General features: G+C 34.0%; 1 protein-coding gene across 1 annotated transcript in view; it reads left to right on the forward strand.

Annotated features, from left to right (window-relative positions):
• LOC129216555 (uncharacterized) overlaps positions 1 to 4,056 on the forward strand; it is a 78,335-nt gene extending 74,279 nt beyond the window's left edge. Inside the window, exons 14-16 of the mRNA XM_054850770.1 lie at positions 2,195 to 2,344; positions 2,521 to 2,698; positions 2,966 to 4,056. Coding sequence (XP_054706745.1) covers positions 2,195 to 2,344; positions 2,521 to 2,698; positions 2,966 to 3,178 — 541 coding nt within the window. The 3' untranslated portion in view covers positions 3,179 to 4,056. The remainder of the gene's footprint in view (positions 1 to 2,194; positions 2,345 to 2,520; positions 2,699 to 2,965) is intronic.
• Positions 4,057 to 19,985: the final 15,929 nt, after the last annotated feature.

Below are 19,985 nucleotides of genomic sequence, written 5' to 3' on the forward strand. Positions count from 1 at the left end.
TTGAACATCATTTTGGCCTTTGGTACCAAAATGTAGAGTGACGTTTTTTAAAGTCTGAGCGTCGACATTTTAGTACTCGGGCACGTCGTTTTAGCGGTTTCGATCTCTGAACTTATCCTATTGAATAATACTATTCACTAAATAAGTGAATGTTATTCACTAAAGTGAATGCTATTCACTAAAGCAATACGCAATAAAGCAACACAATAAATTGAAATCAAGGCCTCTATTTTGTTAAAATATTTTTAAAAAGTTATACTGCGATTTACCATGTTCAAAAAAATGTCTTTTTTTCTGATTTTAACATCAACAGTACTGTTGCTTAATATCCTGCAATGAGCTTAGACAACATAGTAATGGAACTTTGAGTCAGAACTCTGCTGAAGAAAATTACTCATTAAAACGGTAATTTTCGGCCCACTTTGAATTCGGGTTCGAACTCAAGATCATTGCATTATTAAAGCGACGCAATGACCAATCGTGCAGTGTCCCCGTTTTAAGCTGCTATGCATTGAAGCAATAAGTAATAAAAAGCTGACTAAATCGGGAGGGGGGGGGGATCGACAAAGCATCCAAACTGTGCATTGTCTCTTTTCCGAAAACAGTGAAAAAAACTTTAAAACGGTACCTTACTTATGAAGTTTGATCAAGTATTAAGGGAGTTATGGCGTTGTCACACACACACACACACACAAAAAAGCATATACAGTGGACTCTGAACTCTCCCTAATGTGAAGAATCCGATATTCTGAACACATTTTGATGGTCCCGGCGAAAGTCAATTGGCTGACATCTCTGTATTCTGAACATCCTATAATAATGAACACCCCAGTATTATGAACACAACTTTAAGCCCTGTTTAATTAGTACCTCTCTACATACTGGACAATCAACATGTTCACAATTTGCACTCTGGAATTCCTACGAATCAAATTGGAAAGCCTGAAATAGGTCCTGGATTTTATCGCAATGATTGAATGGCATTATTGCTTCACATAAAATCATTCAGATGAGCAATATGAGCCTGAAGTTTCTGCCACTGAACTAGATTTCAAGAATCCAACCATTGTATCGAGTTGTATTCAAGACCTTTAAAGTTGATTACCTTCAAGAAAAATGCAACTGAGAATCACCCGGAAACATTTTCATTTGGATGATAACAAGTATCTTGCATGAGAATACACAGTGCAAAAACAGATTAAAAATAACTTTCTTTTTCTCAAGTATTGTACCGATAGCTGTATTGTAATATTTTATTGGTGAATGCTGAATGCTATGTAAATTTTTTTAATTAAAAAAATAAATAATTAAATGCAAGTGTTTACTGTTTAGGTCCTACTTAGTTGAATTAGACAACGCATTTAATCCAAAATTCAGCTTCTCTACCTCAGTAACTGGTACAGCTCGCTAGGAGAAGTACTGAACACAGTCCATTAAAGCAATAGAATACATCTACATGCAGTATCCGGTCTCTCTCTATAATGAACATTGATTACCTTCAAGAAAAATGCGGCTGAGAATCACCTGGGATCATGAACAACTTCATGAACACCCCCATAATCTGAGCCCTTTTGTTCAGTCCCTTGAGTGTTCAGAAGAGAGAGAGTCCACTGTACATGATTCTGCGACGATGAAGGTAAATAAAACTAAGAGAACATTTTTCAGTCCAATATGTCGAAGAAGAGACATCTCTCATATGCGCTAATCATCTACAAAGAGAGAGAGAGAGAAACCTTAATTAGCTCATTCCACAATGCTCAAAATAAACAACAAGCTCCTTCAGAACTAAACTAGCCTACTTTCTCACTATATGCGGTTAATTATTTCCCCACTTCATAACTATACTTTTCCTTTTTAATACTGATTTAAGTCATTTCTGACTTTTCTTAAAGTTTGGAAAAGGTTGAAAAGTACAATGACTCAGCAGTTCCCACAGATTTTAAACTTAAAGACTATTTTAAGATTCATAGAATGTGAAAAAGAATTTTGGAACAATTGAAAGGGATAAGAGGGACTTTATGATCATGATGCAGAAATACCCAATAATGTAAAGTTTTGAGAAGACGGCTTATTAACATGTACTAATATGAAGATTGTTAAACAAAGTTCATACTTAATTTCCAAAATAAGATTTAGAATTCCACTGTCTTTAATTTTATCACTGTTAATTAATCACTGTTTTTATTTCTATTAGTTGTTGGCTTGACATCAGTGGGACTGCGATGTTGCCTTCAGTGATACCAGTGATTATTTTTGTAGTATTTGACCTCTTCCTTTTACTGTCATTGTTTGATGCAGACGATCCAAAAAAGGAATTATCGCCGGATGAACTTATGAGAGCAAAGTAAGTACGTTTAAAAGGGAAAGTTTTAAATTGTTTTACCATGGTTTGGAAATCGACTACTACCTGAAAATTATATTACATCCATAGAGAAGTTTTTAATTAAAAACGCATGTTTTAAAAATTCTGCCATAATGTTTGATCTTCCATTATGTTAATGAAATGTTTTTTTTTCTTAGAGTTTACCTCAAAACTCGATGGGGCAGCTTTGCCATTTTAGTTCTTACCACCGTCGGTTATGGGACCGGTATGATTGGGGCCAACAAAAGAGATTCTACTCTGAATTCTGTTTTCGTTGGATTTAGTACTGCGCTTGGGATTCTAATGCCAGCCATTCGGATACGTTGTGATGACCAAGTAAGAAATTGTCCATATTTATATAGTATTCTATTTCTTTTTTAAGGTAAAATTTCGACTGATTATCTTTCTTTTTTGAGGGGAGGGGGAGGTTCTGGGGGGGGGATTCTGTAATATTTAGGAGGAGGAGAGCTATCGCACTGTTGCTCTTCGGAAGGAAAGTGGAGGGCACTCTTGTTAAAGATACAAAATTTTCACTTTTTGTTGGCTGTTAATGCTTCTTTGTAATACTTTTAATTTCATCTAAAACTGATTCTTCAATTGCAGGTGAGAGAAGAATTAAAACATGGCCTATTCAACAGTCTCCGCGATGACCTTGGTGCTATTCGGGTGACGCCAGCACCAGACAGTTTTGAACCAAATTTATCGATCAAGATGTCAGAACTCAGTGCAAGGAGACACAAGCACAAACATTTCAGTGAACTTGCTTTGAAGAACAAACAGTCGTATACAGATACAGAAATCGCTTGGCATCAGTGATTATAAATCTTAGAAGTAAACAATGGCACATTTTTTAAATGGTGACTCGCGACCTGATAACTTTGACGTAATATATTTTTTAAAGAAAATAACAAATATATTTGAAGAACTTGTTTCCAAAAGGTGTTAAGTCAAAATTTTCAAAAATTGACTTTTTAATGGAAAAGATAGTAGCACATGTCTGACAATGCATTTGCAAGAAGTAGATTTTCCTAACAAAGTTTATTCGTATTGAAAATATATGGTTAAGCTCAGATTTTTTTCTCTCCGACAAAAACACAGACACAAGTAGTAAGTTTTGAGTCAAAAGGGTTTAACTTAAATTCAACCAGTTGCAGCGTACCATGAAATCACGGGGTTCATCTCAAGTGGAACAAAAGCTAAAAGACTTCTTCCTTGCGTCCCTTTTGAAATAATATCTAAAAACAAAGGGATAACAGTTTAAAAAAAAACAGATGTTTCGAAATTATTTGAAGTTTTGGGAACTAGCAAATTACACGATTGTTTTTACGTTGCAAACAATCTTGTAACCATACACCGAGTGCTAACAAAAGTGATAATACGATATTGTTTATTTAACAGCAAAATTATCTTAATACTTATTTAGAAGCAAAAAACTATGAAAATCGCTTTATTTCAGAATAATGAAGATTAAGGAACATAATTTTAAATGAAGATTTGAGATAACTATTTCTCAACACTGTGCATCTAAAAAGTATGCTGTATTTAGATTTGGAAAAATACTTGAATTACATAATATCGTTACTTTTTTGATCCAAAACGGTCAAGTTATATAGTTTTGTTCCAAAACGGGTTAAATCATTTTTTTTTAAATTTCTAAATCATTATACAACTGTTAGAATTTTTTTAACTATTCAATTATAATGTTGTTATCATCTACAGATTACTGGAAAAATTATATTTTAATTAAATTCAAAAATAAATCTTACAGAACAAAACCGCGATTCTCCAAAAATGGAAAAAATGACTTAACGCCATTTAGAGACAAGGTCTTCGTTGCATCCAGATTTTTTTTCTTTTTAATAATATTTTTGGAGTGAATTTAAAAATGGAGTTCCAAAGAAGAACGGCACTAAGGGCGTTCCCAATTTAGAGCAGTCTTGCTCGTTTGTGGAACTATTGACATGTTTCAAAAATAAATATGTAAATAAATTAAAATAAATTACCAAATGCAAAATTATATGAATGTATTCATAAGAATGTTTATTACATATATTTTTCTTAATAAAATAACAATAGCAATAACAGTAATAATTATTAAAAATAAAAAAGCAAAGAGCCTAAGGGATCCTAAATTTTCACGTTAGTTATATGCATCTGTTCCGAGTATTAACCAACTCTTAATTAAATAATTTTCAAATAATAAATGTGAAATAAAAAAAAAGTACTTTAAAAAATGTCGCGAACTACGATACGTTATAAAAAATCATAACCTAATGTACTACAGTATACTCCCGATTATCCGCGTGCGCCATCATTTTGGAATCACACTTTTCTAAAGCTTCGATGATGTAGCGATAATATCGATAACATCATTGAGGAAGTTAAAGAAATCGAAGGTTTCGAATCAGTTGACGCTGAAAATGTCGAAGAGTGGTTTAAAAGCGACGAATGTGAATCAGGATTTCAATGCCTAACTGAAGAAAATGTCATTGAACTTGTTACTGAATCAAACGCAAGTGACAATACCGAAAACGAAGATGAAGAACATTGAGAAAATACAATTTCACATTCTACTACTTTGCAATCTGTGGAACATTTATTGGATTACATGAGTGAAAGAGGTTACGATTACGGAGAAATAATTGCAGCAAGAAAAATTCGTACGGACATACGCAACAATTTAAACAAACAAAGAAAACAAAAATGTATCACCGATTTTTTTTAAGCAATAAATTTCGAAGAAAAGTTCCTGGTTTGTGTGAGTATTTATACATATATTATTTAGTTTTTTCTAATTTCCCATTAAATAGTTACCCTGCATATTCCTTAAATGATTTTTTGGATTATCCGTGCTACGCCGCCCGGTGATTAGCACGGTTAATCGGGAGTATACTGTATTAAAAATATTTAATTTTGACTCAAATTATGTTTGTCTAGTTAGCCTACTTTCCCAGTAAAAGTCAGAAAAAGAAGAAAAAAGCATGAAAGAAGGCTTAATGCATCTTAAAAATATCGCAAAAAACAAAAAAAAAAGTCAAAAATAAATAAAATAATTAAATAAATATTGAAAAATTAAAAATTGGAAAGTAGGGTATTGAGATGGGGAAAAATGTCTGTCGGTCTGTCTGTCCCCCCCCCCTAATAACTTTTGAATGAATAGTCCGATTAGAACAAACTTTTTTTTGTTCGAAAGATCTCGGCGAGGACACCTCATTCCCATATTTCACTTTTTGATTTGAACCATTTTTTGTTCAATTTTGAACAGTTCAAAAAAACTTAACATTTGCGCCTACGGGGAAATTCAAGTCAATTCGGAACTGTGAGGCGAATTTGCTTCAAACTTTGTAGGAAAAAGCTTTTGATGAAAAACTTGTATATAAAATATCTTTTTGATTTGAACAATTTTCCGTTCAATTTTGAACAGTTCAAGTCCCTTAAATTAGCGTCTACGGGGAAACTGAAAGTCAATGTAGATTCCGTAGTTGAAGGCGGATTTACTTCAAACGAATTTTGTTAGAAATAGCTCTTGACTACAAACTACCGACTCCGACTCCGAGAATTTAGGGGAACCTGACTCCAACTCCAACTCCTGTGCCCAACAATTAGTCGGACTCCGACTCTCCGACTTCGACTCTGACTTCGTAGCTTTGGCAAAAATTTATACACGACGAAAAAATGACTGACTTCGACTCCTTTATCCCAAAATGAGATTGACTCCGACTCCACAGCCATGTTTTTAAACTTGTTTTTATTTTCACTTTAAAGTTTAAATTTAAGTATTCAGTTTTCGGCGGATAAACTCGAATTCATTTATGTTTCTACATAAAGATATGCGCGACGATTTTCTTTCTTTCTTTTTTTTTTTGACAATGAAAATTATTTCTTTAAGTTGACGTTTTATTGTTTTTATTTATTTTGGTAAGTGCATTAATTCATTTAAAAAATTGTTTTTAGCAACAGGGGAAAAAGAAACGATTTTTTTTTTGATATGATGTATTTATTTTAATGAGCTTATTATTTTTAATTACTATTTTTTCGTTTTGAAAGCTGTTAAAGATTTTTTTAATGGAAAAAAGTGTATTAGCTGCTTTGTTTAAAAGTTGCTGCTTATCTTTTTTTTTATTTTATTTTTTTTACGCATCTAATTTTTTGGATGACTGAAGAATATTTTATCCCTAGAAATCAGCTTAAAGTATTTTAAAAATATGTTTGGAAAAATTTCCGATTTTAGCTATTTTTGAGAATATTGATCAGGTACTATAAAGTAGTATGGGTATACGGGAAAGTAGGCTTGTCTAGTTCTAGACAGAACTTCTTGTTTTTAACCTCAAATATACTCGATGGAGATTTGGATATAAAGATAATTTAACAATTAAAAGTGGGACATTTCTGTATCTCAGAGTCAGAGGAACGTTAGCCACAGAATGATATTTTTACACTAGAGAGGAAAAACTTTTTTCTGGCGCATGCAAAGGATGGGACGCGCGCCCTTTTACCCTGCTAAAAAATTGAAAAAGATTTTTTTAAAAGAATTATGTTCATATGGGTCGATGTGGGATAGGCTTCTACATACAATGCACTAATAAACAGCAAATTGCAATTTTTAGACTTGCGTCCTTCTGACTCTGAGGTACAGATTTGTTTTGTCCACATTTGCACCAAAACACACTTCTCGAAGAACCGTCAAACTTGTGCTAACTATTCTATGACTTTATTTAACTGACAGATTTAAATAAATATTGTATTATCTTATTGTTACTTGTAAATTTACTTTTTGTTACATCAATTAACTGGTTTTAAGCGCTTTTTAGGCGAAGAAAGAGACGAAAATTGGAGACAAAAATACGTCTTGTAATCCAATGTTCCCCATTAGGCATTTTTCCGAGAAATATCACTTTTAAGGGTTACGGAAAATGTGCTTTCTCGGGCCGCTAACTTTTTTGAGTGAGTAAGGTGAAATTGCTTCTATTTTAAGCATTTAAAGCGATGCTACTTATTTCTTACTTGACGGTAATCATTATTTCAGCCTTCATTGGCTACGATCATATTCAGAACTAAAATTAATATCAGGATTCAAGATCCGACTACGACTTTTGAGGACACTGGGTTCGAGCTTTATTTGGTGCTTGCTCCCCCTCCCCTCTTCCACCATGTTGTATAGCGAAGTAATAGCATATTTTCATACTTGCATATCGCCGCAATCGTAAACTACGGCGAGAAGTAAATATCAAAAAATATCACTTTCAAATGTAATAATAGAGTAAAGTAAATATATTGCTAAGATTGAAGTAGCTTTGGGTTTTGTAAAACAGATAAACTGCAACTTTCCTGAAAACAAGAGTTGAAAAGGAATTCCTTATCACTTTTTGTGGAAAACCATAGCCGGATTGGCCAAAAAATACGATGTGATGTCGCTAACCACGTCGAGGCGGCGGTGCGAGCGGTTGCAACCAGGTCGACCGCCAGAGAGTGACAGCAGCATTTCCGAACGCAGGTAGGTAACGTCACCGGTTCTACCGCAAGCGTTTTCGAACCCTTGTGGTGGCACCGCGGCGCCCGATTATTGTTTCCGAACGAACTCTGTATGTCCGGAAGCAAGGCGCTTTGTACAAAGTTTTCAATGGGTGCATTCGGAAACGCGGATCGGTCGCCTCGATGTACAAGCGTTCGGAAACGCTTGTGGTGGAACCGGTGACGTCACTTAACCGCGTTCGGAAACACTGCGGTTGTTTTCTGGCGGTCGACTTGGTAGCAACCTGTGGCACCGCTGTCTGGAAGCGGTTAGCGAGATCACAAACGTCACAAAGTCTGTGTTGGCCAATCCGGTCGTGTTTCATGTTTTGATCGTAACGCACGTGACTTGCCTACTATGAAAGTTACGCGTTGATTGGAGTGTCGTTTGCTGCTGAATTAGAACTACCGCGGTTTAACCACGAGCGTTCGGAAACACAGCTGTTCTACCGGAATTCCTAGAGAAATTCCAAACACGTCATAACCACACCGGACTAACCACGCGGTGTAACCGGTGGATCGTTTCCGAACGCAGCCATTGTGTGTGAAGCATTAGCTACTGTGTGTGTGTATAAATAAATAAGTATAGTAGGTGAAGGAAGAGGTTTCAATGGGATGATGGTTTCCCTGTACGTTTTAAAACTATCGGAAATCGGCATCGCATTAATTTACTTTTTTTTTATCAGTAGCCGTTTGAAACACATCATGCCAATTCAGCTACTTTGAGCCATGGAAATGAGGTAAGTGTTTGTTATTATTGTTAATGTAGTTTTTCGCAAGTTTCGATGCTTTTAGATGCAACTAAAAGCGTGAATAGTTTCTGTGGCAAGTTTTTCCCTCTTACCCTTTCAAATGCTTCCATTAGATTTTCAGTTGCTTCAGTAGAATTACAGCGTACAACTTAACTGAAATAACCAAAAATGGGACAAAAGTGTCCACATACCGTTGGGAAATGCTTCCTATTCCAATTATGTTTAGAAATGAGTTTTGAATAAATAACATTATAGCAATCAATCATCAGTTTAACAATTAAAAAATCTTTTTTTTTAATTTTGAATTGTTTTGTAACTATTTCAATTGCATTTTTTCCCCAAGAAACTTCTGTATGGAATTCATTTTGTTCGGTATTATTTTTCCCCGCCTTTACATAGATGGAAGGGTAATTCAAAACTGATGACACGGATATATCGCATCAACGAAAAGCATGATTTTAGAATTCTTAGGGTGCATTCGGAAACGCAGATCGGTCGCCTCGGTGCAACCGCAAGCGTTCGGAAACGCTTGCGGTGGAACCGGTGACGTCACTTAACCGCGTTCGGAAACACTGCGGTTGTTTTCTGGCGGTCGACTTGGTAGCAACCTGTGGCACCGCTGTCTGGAAGCGGTTAGCGAGATCACAAACGTCACAAAGTCTGTGTTGGCCAATCCGGTCGTGTTTCATGTTTTGATCGTAACGCACGTGACTTGCCTACTATGAAAGTTACGCGTTGATTGGAGTGTCGTTTGCTGCTGAACTAGAACTACCGCGGTTTAACCACGAGCGTTCGGAAACACAGCTGTTCTACCGGAATTCCTAGAAAAATTCCAAATACGTCATAACCTCACCGGACTAACCACGCGGTGTAACCGGTGGATCGTTTCCGAACGCAGCCTTAGATTGATTTTGCTCAGGCTTAGGGGACATTCTTTAATTACGTAAGGATGATTTTGGCAATTTTGACCCCCCCCCCCCTACTTTCATGTAAGAGGATGCGTAAGATTTTTCAAACCTCTCTATTCTTACGTAAGATTCTATTTCGTTTTTGAAAATAATAAAACAATGAATTTCACATCACTGGAATCGCTATTATTAAATTATGTTAAGTTCACTATTATTAAATTATGTTAAAAACCTTTTTGTGTAAAGAAATATTTACTATTAGTGCTATTTAATCGTTATATTTTATTCCATGTAAAACAAGTAAAAAACAGTTCATCCTAATACGTTTTTCCCCCCTTCCAGACACAAATGAAACATGATACCTGCCAAACCTCTTGATCTAATATAAAATATCTACTTGGAAAATATTACTTAAGAAATGGGCTTGACCCCCCCCCTCCTTCTCCAAAGTAAGTGTATGTAGATATTTTCCCAACCCCCCTCCCCTTGGGCCCTTACGTAATTAATGAATAGCCCCTTAGGCTATTCCTTTATTCTTACTAAAGAGTTATTTAGAAAATAATTTCTAGCATCGTACCATAAATTAACTACTATTTCTACGCCGCCGTAGACAGGTAAGTGGAAGTAACTGCAAATGTTTCATTTTTCTTTCTTTTTTTTTTACTTTTCTTTTTGCACTTTGTTATCTGTTGTACGTTAGCTTTCTGCTCAAGCTTGCTTATTGTTAGTGTGGAATCCAAAACGCTTTTTTTCAAATAGATCAAAAACTCATTTCTGCTGATAGTGCCATTTACCCGCTCACGACAGTATAGTAGTTTTAATATTGTTAAACATGAAGATTTTGTTGTTTAACAATCTTCTGGTTAGGTTTAAGACACAAAAATTCCAATCTGATAAGCTATATGTCAAGAAATTTTTGCATTCAATCTGAATATCTTTTGATTTGAAGTTTTTAAAAATTTATTTAGGAGAAAACTTTCCAAAATGTAAATATTTTGACATCAAAAACCGACCAGTAAACATGTAAAGGGTTGGCTTTTATTGTAGTATTTGAGAATGAATCGGTTAAAAGTAACACTAAGCAAAACCTTGATTATTTATATATGTATATATAAATTTAAAACAATTTTTATTTTGAAATTCAGTCCAGCACCATTTTTTGAATCTATAGTAGTAAATATAATACTGCCGTGGGCAGTAACTGCTAATATTTCATTTTTCCCGTTTTGCATTTTTGTCATTTGTTGTACGTTAGCTTTATTGTACAAGCTTGTTTTTGGTTTCGGCTGAAAAAAAGGCGAGAGAGAAAACGTCTAATTCGAACATTTCCCTACTGTTAGTATTGTATCCAACACACATTTCCTCCAATATCTCGAAAGCTCATTTCTGCGGATACTGCTGCTTACCTGCCCTCGGCAGAATATTCCCTGCTACTTGTCAGCAAATACTCTTCCTTGAAAATGCGCTTTCAAGTTTATTATTGATTGATATCTGCGTCATAAACTAATATCATCTTTAATTAAATATGCATTCACAATTTTTTAAAGTTACGCTGAATATTTGAAAAGTTTCAAGGTACGAGAACGAATGCAATTACATCTCAGTTACGCAAGATTGGTAGAATTTTTAAGTTTGTTAATATTGTGAAATTCTATTTTAATCCCTATTCTAGATTACAATCTCAGATATGAGGTATACTAGCTCATCAGTAACAGCAATAAATATCGTATGAACTAGTTTAATGAAAAATATTCAGGAACGATATCTTTCAATTGTGATACATTGAAATTTCTGAATGAGCATATGATCATTAAATATTGACGATGCGGCTTTGCTCTGTGAAGGTGGAGCAAAAATTGATCAATAAATGACATTCATTTCTTGAGCCGGAGTCATATTAACCTCTTTCGCTACTTCAACAGTCTTAACCAATATATATTGCGTAAATACACATACGAATACGTCAATACAATAAAAGAGAAAATGGATCATTACTGAAATATATACTTTTTATAGCACGAACAATTTTAAAACTGAAGTTTATTAAGTGCCATGTTGGTATCTTTGACTTCGGAATCAAGTTTTACAGAATTTCATTTACCATTTCATTCAAAATGAGCAATTTCAAGAAATCGTTTATTAGGGTCTGGTGGGGTAAAGTGGTCATAAAATCGTAGGTTTTCAACTTGGGTGAATAATAAATACAATAAATGCTTTAAGCACTTCAACTTTTTTTGTTGTTATTTTACATTGCATTATTAAAGAACACGGTACATTGAATTTCAGGGAAAAAAATATTGATTTAAGTAGTTTTATAATACTTTCATTTCCTTATGTATTTATGACCACTTTACCCCATGGGGTGGGGGAAAGTGGTCATAGCATGGGGTAAAATGGTCATAGTTTAAAATACATGCAAAACCGTTACAAATAAACGAAATATACAAATATTACGGTTTGTTTTATAGTTACAAGTATATGCACGAGTATATGCGGGTATACACGAGTATATATGCGCCATGTAAACATGAGTATACACGTTCATATGTAAGTAGATACATGTATACATCAGATACATGCATTCACGGGCCTACTCAAGTATATACGTGTACAGACGTTTATATAAGCATGTAAGCATGTATACGTGATTACCTACAGTACACGTGTCTACACGAGTATATACGTGTCACGTGTATGTATGAGTATATACACGTATAAACGAATATCATATGTGTGTATGCACTTGTATCTCCAGTATATACATGCATACCTGAGTATATACGTGTATAGAAGATGTATATATGCATATAAAAGAGTATAGACATGCATACTATACGGGTATACACGAGTTATTTCGTGAATATATCCAGTTCGTATTTGTACATGCCTACTCACGTACATACATATGGAAGCAACGAGTATATACATATGTTTACGTGTAAACACGATTATATACCAGTATAAACGTATATATGTACATTTAGTGTATATCTGTACATATGTGTACACGAGTAAATATCCTCTAATATACATTCATGCTTACAGAGTGAATTCAAGCTCTGGAGCAAAAATCAAAAGGGTGTGCGAGGGGAGGATAACAAGTAAAGAATCATAATAACTTATGGTCGCCGACGCGCTACATGCACACTAAGCCAGAAACTGATGGATGCAAAACAGGTTACAAATTTGTTACACAAAGATGATTTTACCCAACATTTTAGTTTTTAAGAAATAATTAAAGCAGATGTTGAAAGTTACAGCCTGTTGTAGCTCTAATACACGCATCACAACAAAGGCACAACGACTGATGAAACTTTTCAAAAGTCTCATTATTGCAACAGAGAGTGCTTTGTGATAGCGACGCATGTATTACAGCAGCCGGCAACAAGTTTCATCAATCACTTTAAAACTTTTTTAAGACCTAAAATGTTGTGTAAAATTGTCTTTGTGTAATAAATTTGTGATCTGTTTTGCATCCCCCAGTTTCTGTCTTTGCGTGCATGTAGCGTGACAACGTTGTGTTTGTGACCATATGTTTCTTATGATTCTTACTTCTTCTCCACCCCTCTTACACCTTTTAAGAATTTGCCTAAGAGTTTGAACTCACCCTGTATACATGTACTAGCAAAAATACCCGGCGTTGCCTGGGTCAGTAATAATTATTAGAAAAAATCGTTACTTGCTTTTGTTTTCTGCTTCAAGTGAAAGAATTTAAAACACATCTTTTTGACGTGATTAAAAATCTAGTTTCTTCCTTACCCATAAAACTAAAATAGCAATAAGTATAAAGAACAAAATAGTATTGATTTAGAAACGAAAGCACTATATTTAAGCATATACAAATTAAAAAACATGAAATTAATCTTCTCATGTTCAAAAAGATTAATCTGTTGATACTTTTTTTTTAACATGGAGTCTAAAACCTTCTCTGTATGGCTAATGAAGTACGAAGTGATTAAAAAAAGTAGCTGCGCTCGTAATCCCCTTATACTTGCTTTAGTTATTTCGGGAAATTTCAATCATTGTGGCTCTTGGTGCGATTTTACCGAATTTGCGAAAGTCGTTTCGGGTACCTTCGATGATGCTCCCCCATTCTTTCCTTACTTTGTAAAACGATATGATATTAATTTTCGTTACAGAGATATCGTCGCCAGATGCTGAGATATTTTTGGTCACCATAAAATAGCGCTAAACAGTTTCATCCGAAATGTTACCAAAATAAGTAATAAAATTTGGTGATTGTTTGAAATTGTGCAAAAAGGAAAATTAATGGAAGTTTTTGTGCTGTTTATGGATTTGCCTAATTTAGTTGGTGGATTATTGAACACAGTAAAAAAAGTCTTTTGAAAATTCTTTGATTGGCGATATTTTGTTTACATGATGAAAGCTGAGAAACATTATGACGTAGTCTTCGGCTTCAAAAACAGCAACGTTGAAAAAACTGCCAAATGCATCAGCTACGGAAATCTTTCTGCAAAAATTTTGGCGATCTGCTGGTTGTTTGGATAATGAGTAAGTGTTCAATCAGCACAAATAATAATAAAAACCATTAATTACATTAAAGTTCCGTTTAAATGGAAAATCATCAGCCAAATCATTTGCCAATTTTGTGCAAAAATCTTACTTCAAGATTTGACTTGAGAAAAGCCTTGAACAATCACGAAAATTAAAGAAAGTCAACAATACAACAATTGTCGCTATCGACAGGGAGTTGAGATGATACACTAAATACTGTATTGAGTTGAGGAAAGCCTTCGAACACGGATCTAAAAAACTCATAACTCGTTTTTTATTCTACTTAGAAATTTCGAACAGGTGCCATCTTCAGCAGAAAAATCAGAGCTTTTGATGGACATATAATGTAAATATGTGCAAGTATTTTTTCATCCCAATATTATATAATTTATACAAAAATTGTGTTTTATTGCCCCCCTAAGGGGATTTTGCCCCCCATAACGGGACGAAAACTGCCCTATGTGTTATTCTCATGCATAAGCTATATTATTGTAAAGTTTCATCGAAATCCGTTCAGTAGTTTTTGCGTGAAAGAGTAACAAACATCCATACATCCATACAGACAAACTTTCGCATATATAATATTAGTAAGATACCATATGCTTGTGTGTAAGTGTCTACTCGAGTTTCGAGCACGCACGCGTATATACGTGTCTACTTGAGTATATAATTGTTCGTATATATACGAGTACAAGCGGGTATATACATTTTATAGTTGAATGTATATCTTTATGGATAAAAAATAATTGCAGATACCCATATATTACGCGTTTTTTGGGACATTTATGTGAATACGTATATATACGTGCCTACACGAGTATATGTGTATGCATACGCATATACTCGTATATTTAACCCTGTTTACTGTAAAAACAACACAGATTAAGTTAAATTAATATATCATTTATGTTTGTCTCATGATTAAATATTAAGTGAGTTTAGAAGGACAATAATCGTTTAAGCCTAATATTATGACCACTTTACCCCATCTTACTTAAATTGTTCTAAAAAATTATCCAAAATAGATTCAGATAACTGCTAATGAGTAAGAGTTTTTGAGACATGTAGTAAGCTTCCTGTACAGTTAAACTGTTCATAATTCTAACAAACAAAATTTCCCTGGGAAGTTAAAAGAGGCGTTCAGATTTTAAAATTTTTCATATTCACACAAAATATTTTCTTTTACCAAATAAAATTTTGCCAATTGGGAAATTTTGTATTCAAAATATAGTTTATAACTGCCCTATTCTAAAATAAAATTTTCACATTCATTCGAACATTTATTTTCAAGTTATACCCATTTATTTGATGCATGACCACTTTACCCCATTGACCACTTTCCCCCACCAGACCCTACTTCTTAAAAGCAATGATAAATTTAAAGTGGGTTTAGGCTATTATTGCTCAAACGTACTGGAATCAAATTTTGCCTAAGTCGTTATAATACTAAACTGGAGAGAGGGGGCACAATGGGACAATTTTTTATTGTTTTGTTATAATTTCTTTCGTTTAAGTTTTAAAGAAATTTTTATTGTAGAATAATTATAAAACTTTTGGGCTTTCATCGTAATTTTTTTCATAGTTTTTCCTCTTTATGTTCCTTCTAAAAAATTGAGCTTTTTAAGGCTCTCAAATGCCATGGGGGTGCAATGGGACATTGAAAAAGGCACATGAAAATCTGCTGCATTATGACTGCTATATTAATATTACTAGCTTACTTCCCGGCGTTGCCCGGGTGCTTTTCAATGCAACATATCTTTTGGATAGTCAAATGAATGAATTCTATCTAAATGAGCGTAAAAAATTACATTCACACCGCTTTCTAGGCTCAAATCTTCAAAATACTTTAAATAACACATAAAATCAAGCATTTTCCGAAAATGTAACATCAATTTAAAGCAAAAAAGTATGAGGAAAATTGTTTGGGCTCTGTAGTGTCCACTGATACGTTGTCTGGGGTTAAATGAGACGGACGGTACATAAATTGTCTTAATGCAAAGACAAATGATTGTGTTTTGCACATCTTGTTGCACAATCTTTTACGTGACGCTTCGAAAAAAAAGCGTTGTGCCGCCTTTCTAGGTTTTGCTTTCCCCAAGACTTAAAAAAATGCAACAGTACTTTTCACGTACATTCTACTTGGAAATAAATGATTGAATGTTTCCTTAGAAAGAGTCGTGAGCTTACCAAAGAAAAAAGAGTCAATCCCTATTATCAGGCACAAATATATACAAAATAGCTTTCTTGGACACGGTTACAATATTTTCAGATTAATTTAAAATCATCCTCAATGTCCAAAAGCTAAACAGTTAACCCCCCGTTCAAAAAATAAAGTATTCAGTCTGTGTTGTTAATAAACGATAACACTCCGTTTTACGGATTTTTTGGCGGTGGTTTTCGAATGAAGGTATCAAGTGATAGGTTATTTTGTATGTTTTCAGGCAAGCACATTTCGCAGAAAAAGTTTGTTTACTATATTTTTTTTTGAGCAATCACGATTGCTTATTGCTTTCATTTGACTGTTTTGATGTGCTATCATTTTATTTTCCCGCCCGCACCCTCTGCAGCATCACCGTCGACCGGCTCCTCACGATGCTGCTCCTCTAGCGAAAGCCGTCTCGAGGTTACGTCCATATCCTACACTTACGCGCATACATACATGTACGTATACAAACACATGCACACACACCTACACATACACACATACACCTACACACAACTACCCACACACTTATGCCTGCACACAGACACAAACACATATGCCTACACACATACACATACCCCCTCCCCCACACACATTCATACACACAACTACCCACACACTTATGCCTGCACACAGACACAAACACACATGCCTACACACACATTTAATACCCCCTACACAAAAACACACATACCCTCCCTTCCACGCGCAAACACACACGCCTACATGCACACACTCGTGATTGCGAAAAACATAATTTGAATTCAAGATGTCAAAATTCAAATTATTATTTTTTTTTTCAAAATGTTTTTGCTCGCTCTTTCCATGGTGATTTAGTGCCATGCCATAGAATAAAATTGGATAAAATTGGTGTAAATTGCCTAAAAAGACGCACGTCAGCTACATTTTATTTTCATATATTGATGTCAAATTTCTATTTTCTAAGTAAAAATGATAGTTAGACAGTAATATTAAGGTCTTGTAATGATTTGAAATTTGTCAAGATTTAACTTCTAGTTCAAATTTTTAAAACTTAATACTTGCCGTAAATGTTATACATGATATCTCATACTGATGCAGGTAGAGAGAGCACGTATTTAAGTTTTGTTGCTTTAGACAGAGTATTCCTTAGAGAACACCAAAATTTTAATTTATAGACAGACAGTGGTCGTGAGAGATGGGAATGGGTCCACTGACTATATTACAGTTATTATTTTAAGTTATGTAAAACAATAAAAATGAAAGTAGGTGGACGTGAATTTATTGAACAAACTATTTAAAAATCGTTAATTAAACTGCATTATAGAGAAAGAAGTAGGCGTACGAATTTTGGTCACTATCTGTGTTAGATTTTTTTAAAAGTTATTTGCAGGCCATGAAACTAAAAAAAAAAAGTCTTGTTTGCAGTAAACATGAACAAATCTTTTGTTTATAGTTTACAGATGCTTGTTGCATATTTTGTTTCCCTTCTCCACAGCTTAAAAGCAAACGAAATGTATTTCCCGTTTTGAAACGAAATCTAAAAATTTAAAACTTAAATTATTCAAATTTTTCTGATCCATAAATTTAGCTCAAAACTTTCTCCTAAATACTGTTCTTAGTCCCCCTCCCAGCAGCAAGAAGTATTGCATTTGTGAGTGAAACCAACCGAGCAAGTAACATAAAACTCGATATTGAAAATATAGTTACTTGTCAAATGCATTTACAGCACTTAATCGACTGCTCGTATGACTTGTTGTTCGTGATAGAAAACGGAAGTCTCACTGAAGATTCGGCGCGGCCGTTTCAGCGCCAGATTTTTGCATTCTGAACTTTATGAATTTCAGGAATTTTAGTTCAAACAAGGAAAAAGATTTCTGGAGAAGAATGAATTTAGCGCTCTGGAAGCTAGTTAAAATTTATTTTAAAATTTACAGTGGGGGAAAAGAGGGGGCATATGTGATCCACGTATGTTTTACTGCGATAACATAAAAGAAAATATTTTGAAAAATTAGCAAATAATGCCAGTACCAGTCCTACCTCTTTGTCGATTTTTTTTTTTTTTTTGTATTAATACTGAGCCGTTTTGTGTTTCTGTGGTGATTGCTTCTTTGTTGTAGCAGCTATTGGAAATAATTTCATAAGTCTTCTTCACGTGAAAACATGTTTCAAACTAACCAAAAAGCTGGACTTAACTATTACAAACCCATGTACGGACATCAAGGTAAATTTAGGATAATGTTTGATTTTTTTTATTGACCAAAAAAATCATTTATTTTTTAAAGTCAGTTCTAAACACTATTATTTTTCTGTAATCAATTTATAAATTTTTTGTAAATTACTTTTTTTTAAAAAAGTTTTATTACAATCTCTTGAAGTTTAAAAAAGGTTCATTGTGGTTACACATGAGGATACGAAGTGTTTCTTTTTATCCCTATACTGTTAAAGAGAATTTAAGCTATTACAGTGATAATTTTCTATTCATATCTCACAGCTTCTTCAGTGATGGTTGAAATGCTTAGTGGTAGCTACAAACTTCCAATATTTTTCGATTGTTTACAATAGCAGTTATCGAACTGAATTTTGTAATTGGGAATGTAGCTTTGTTCAGCTTATTTCACGATGAAGAAAAAACTTCATATTGTGGCGCAATATTTCATCATGCCTTTTTCAATAGTAATCTATGTGTCAAAAATTGCATCATACCCGATAACAGATTTTAAATTATTGCTAGTCGGCGAAGATGCTTCATCAGGTGTATTATTACTCGAGCGTTAAGGTAATATAAAATTTCAAATTAAGAAATTTGTTTATATAAAAAACGTAGCAATTTTTTGCAGTTGTAAATTAATATTTATTTGCATTTTTCCAAACTTAAAAGTCCAAGCCTCTCAAACTGTATAAATTCCGCCGAATTATATTTCCGTGGAGTTTTGCGGATAAAAAACGTGCTCAAACTTTATTTTTAGCATACATTGGCACTCCTAGTATGGTAGTTTATGTGCATGTGAGAAACGTCATGACCATCCCCCCTCCCCCCTTGAAAAACAAATTCCAGGTACGCTACTACGCACAAATATGATTATTTTGCAATTTATTTGAGGAATTAGTATTTTTTACCCCTGTTCTTTGTTAGCCTTCAGCGATTAAACTTAGTTGAACCGAATTATGTAAAGATCCGACGTAAGTCATGAAATAGTACAAAGAAAATATGCATATTGGTTTTAAGGACCATCCAACACTAAATCGTTGAAACTTGTATATGGATAATGAATGAATTATTGATACCGAACTAATTTTGGTACTTTCTGCGCTGTTTATGTGGAAAATACTGATCTATAATTTCGTTTTATCATTACTGCTATGGAAATACAAAAGCAAGCGTCGAAAACCACAATGCATTCCTGCTTTGCAGGATGCTATTCAAGAAACGCTTTACCGCACCATTTCTTTTCCATTCGGCTTTCTTGCCAAACATGCTTTATGCTTGTCGCTAATCGACTTAACGACCGCTGTTGAGTATACTTTTTGTGTTGATTGCATTTAAAATATCTCCTGGTAGTTATATGTTGCTTAGCATTTTCATTTGCTTTGAACCAAGGTTCACAAACTTAACGATTACAGTTAATCTTTGAAGAGACTTCATTTAGCTTATCTTTTACAGGCTTTTCATTCAGAGCAAACTCATAACAATATGAAAATTCGTTATGTCGAAAACAGCCCTTTTATGATTAAAAATATAAACTTTAACCTCT

The sequence above is a fragment of the Uloborus diversus genome, chromosome 2 (assembly GCF_026930045.1).
Source record: "Uloborus diversus isolate 005 chromosome 2, Udiv.v.3.1, whole genome shotgun sequence".
Taxonomy (NCBI): Eukaryota; Metazoa; Arthropoda; class Arachnida; order Araneae; family Uloboridae; genus Uloborus; species Uloborus diversus.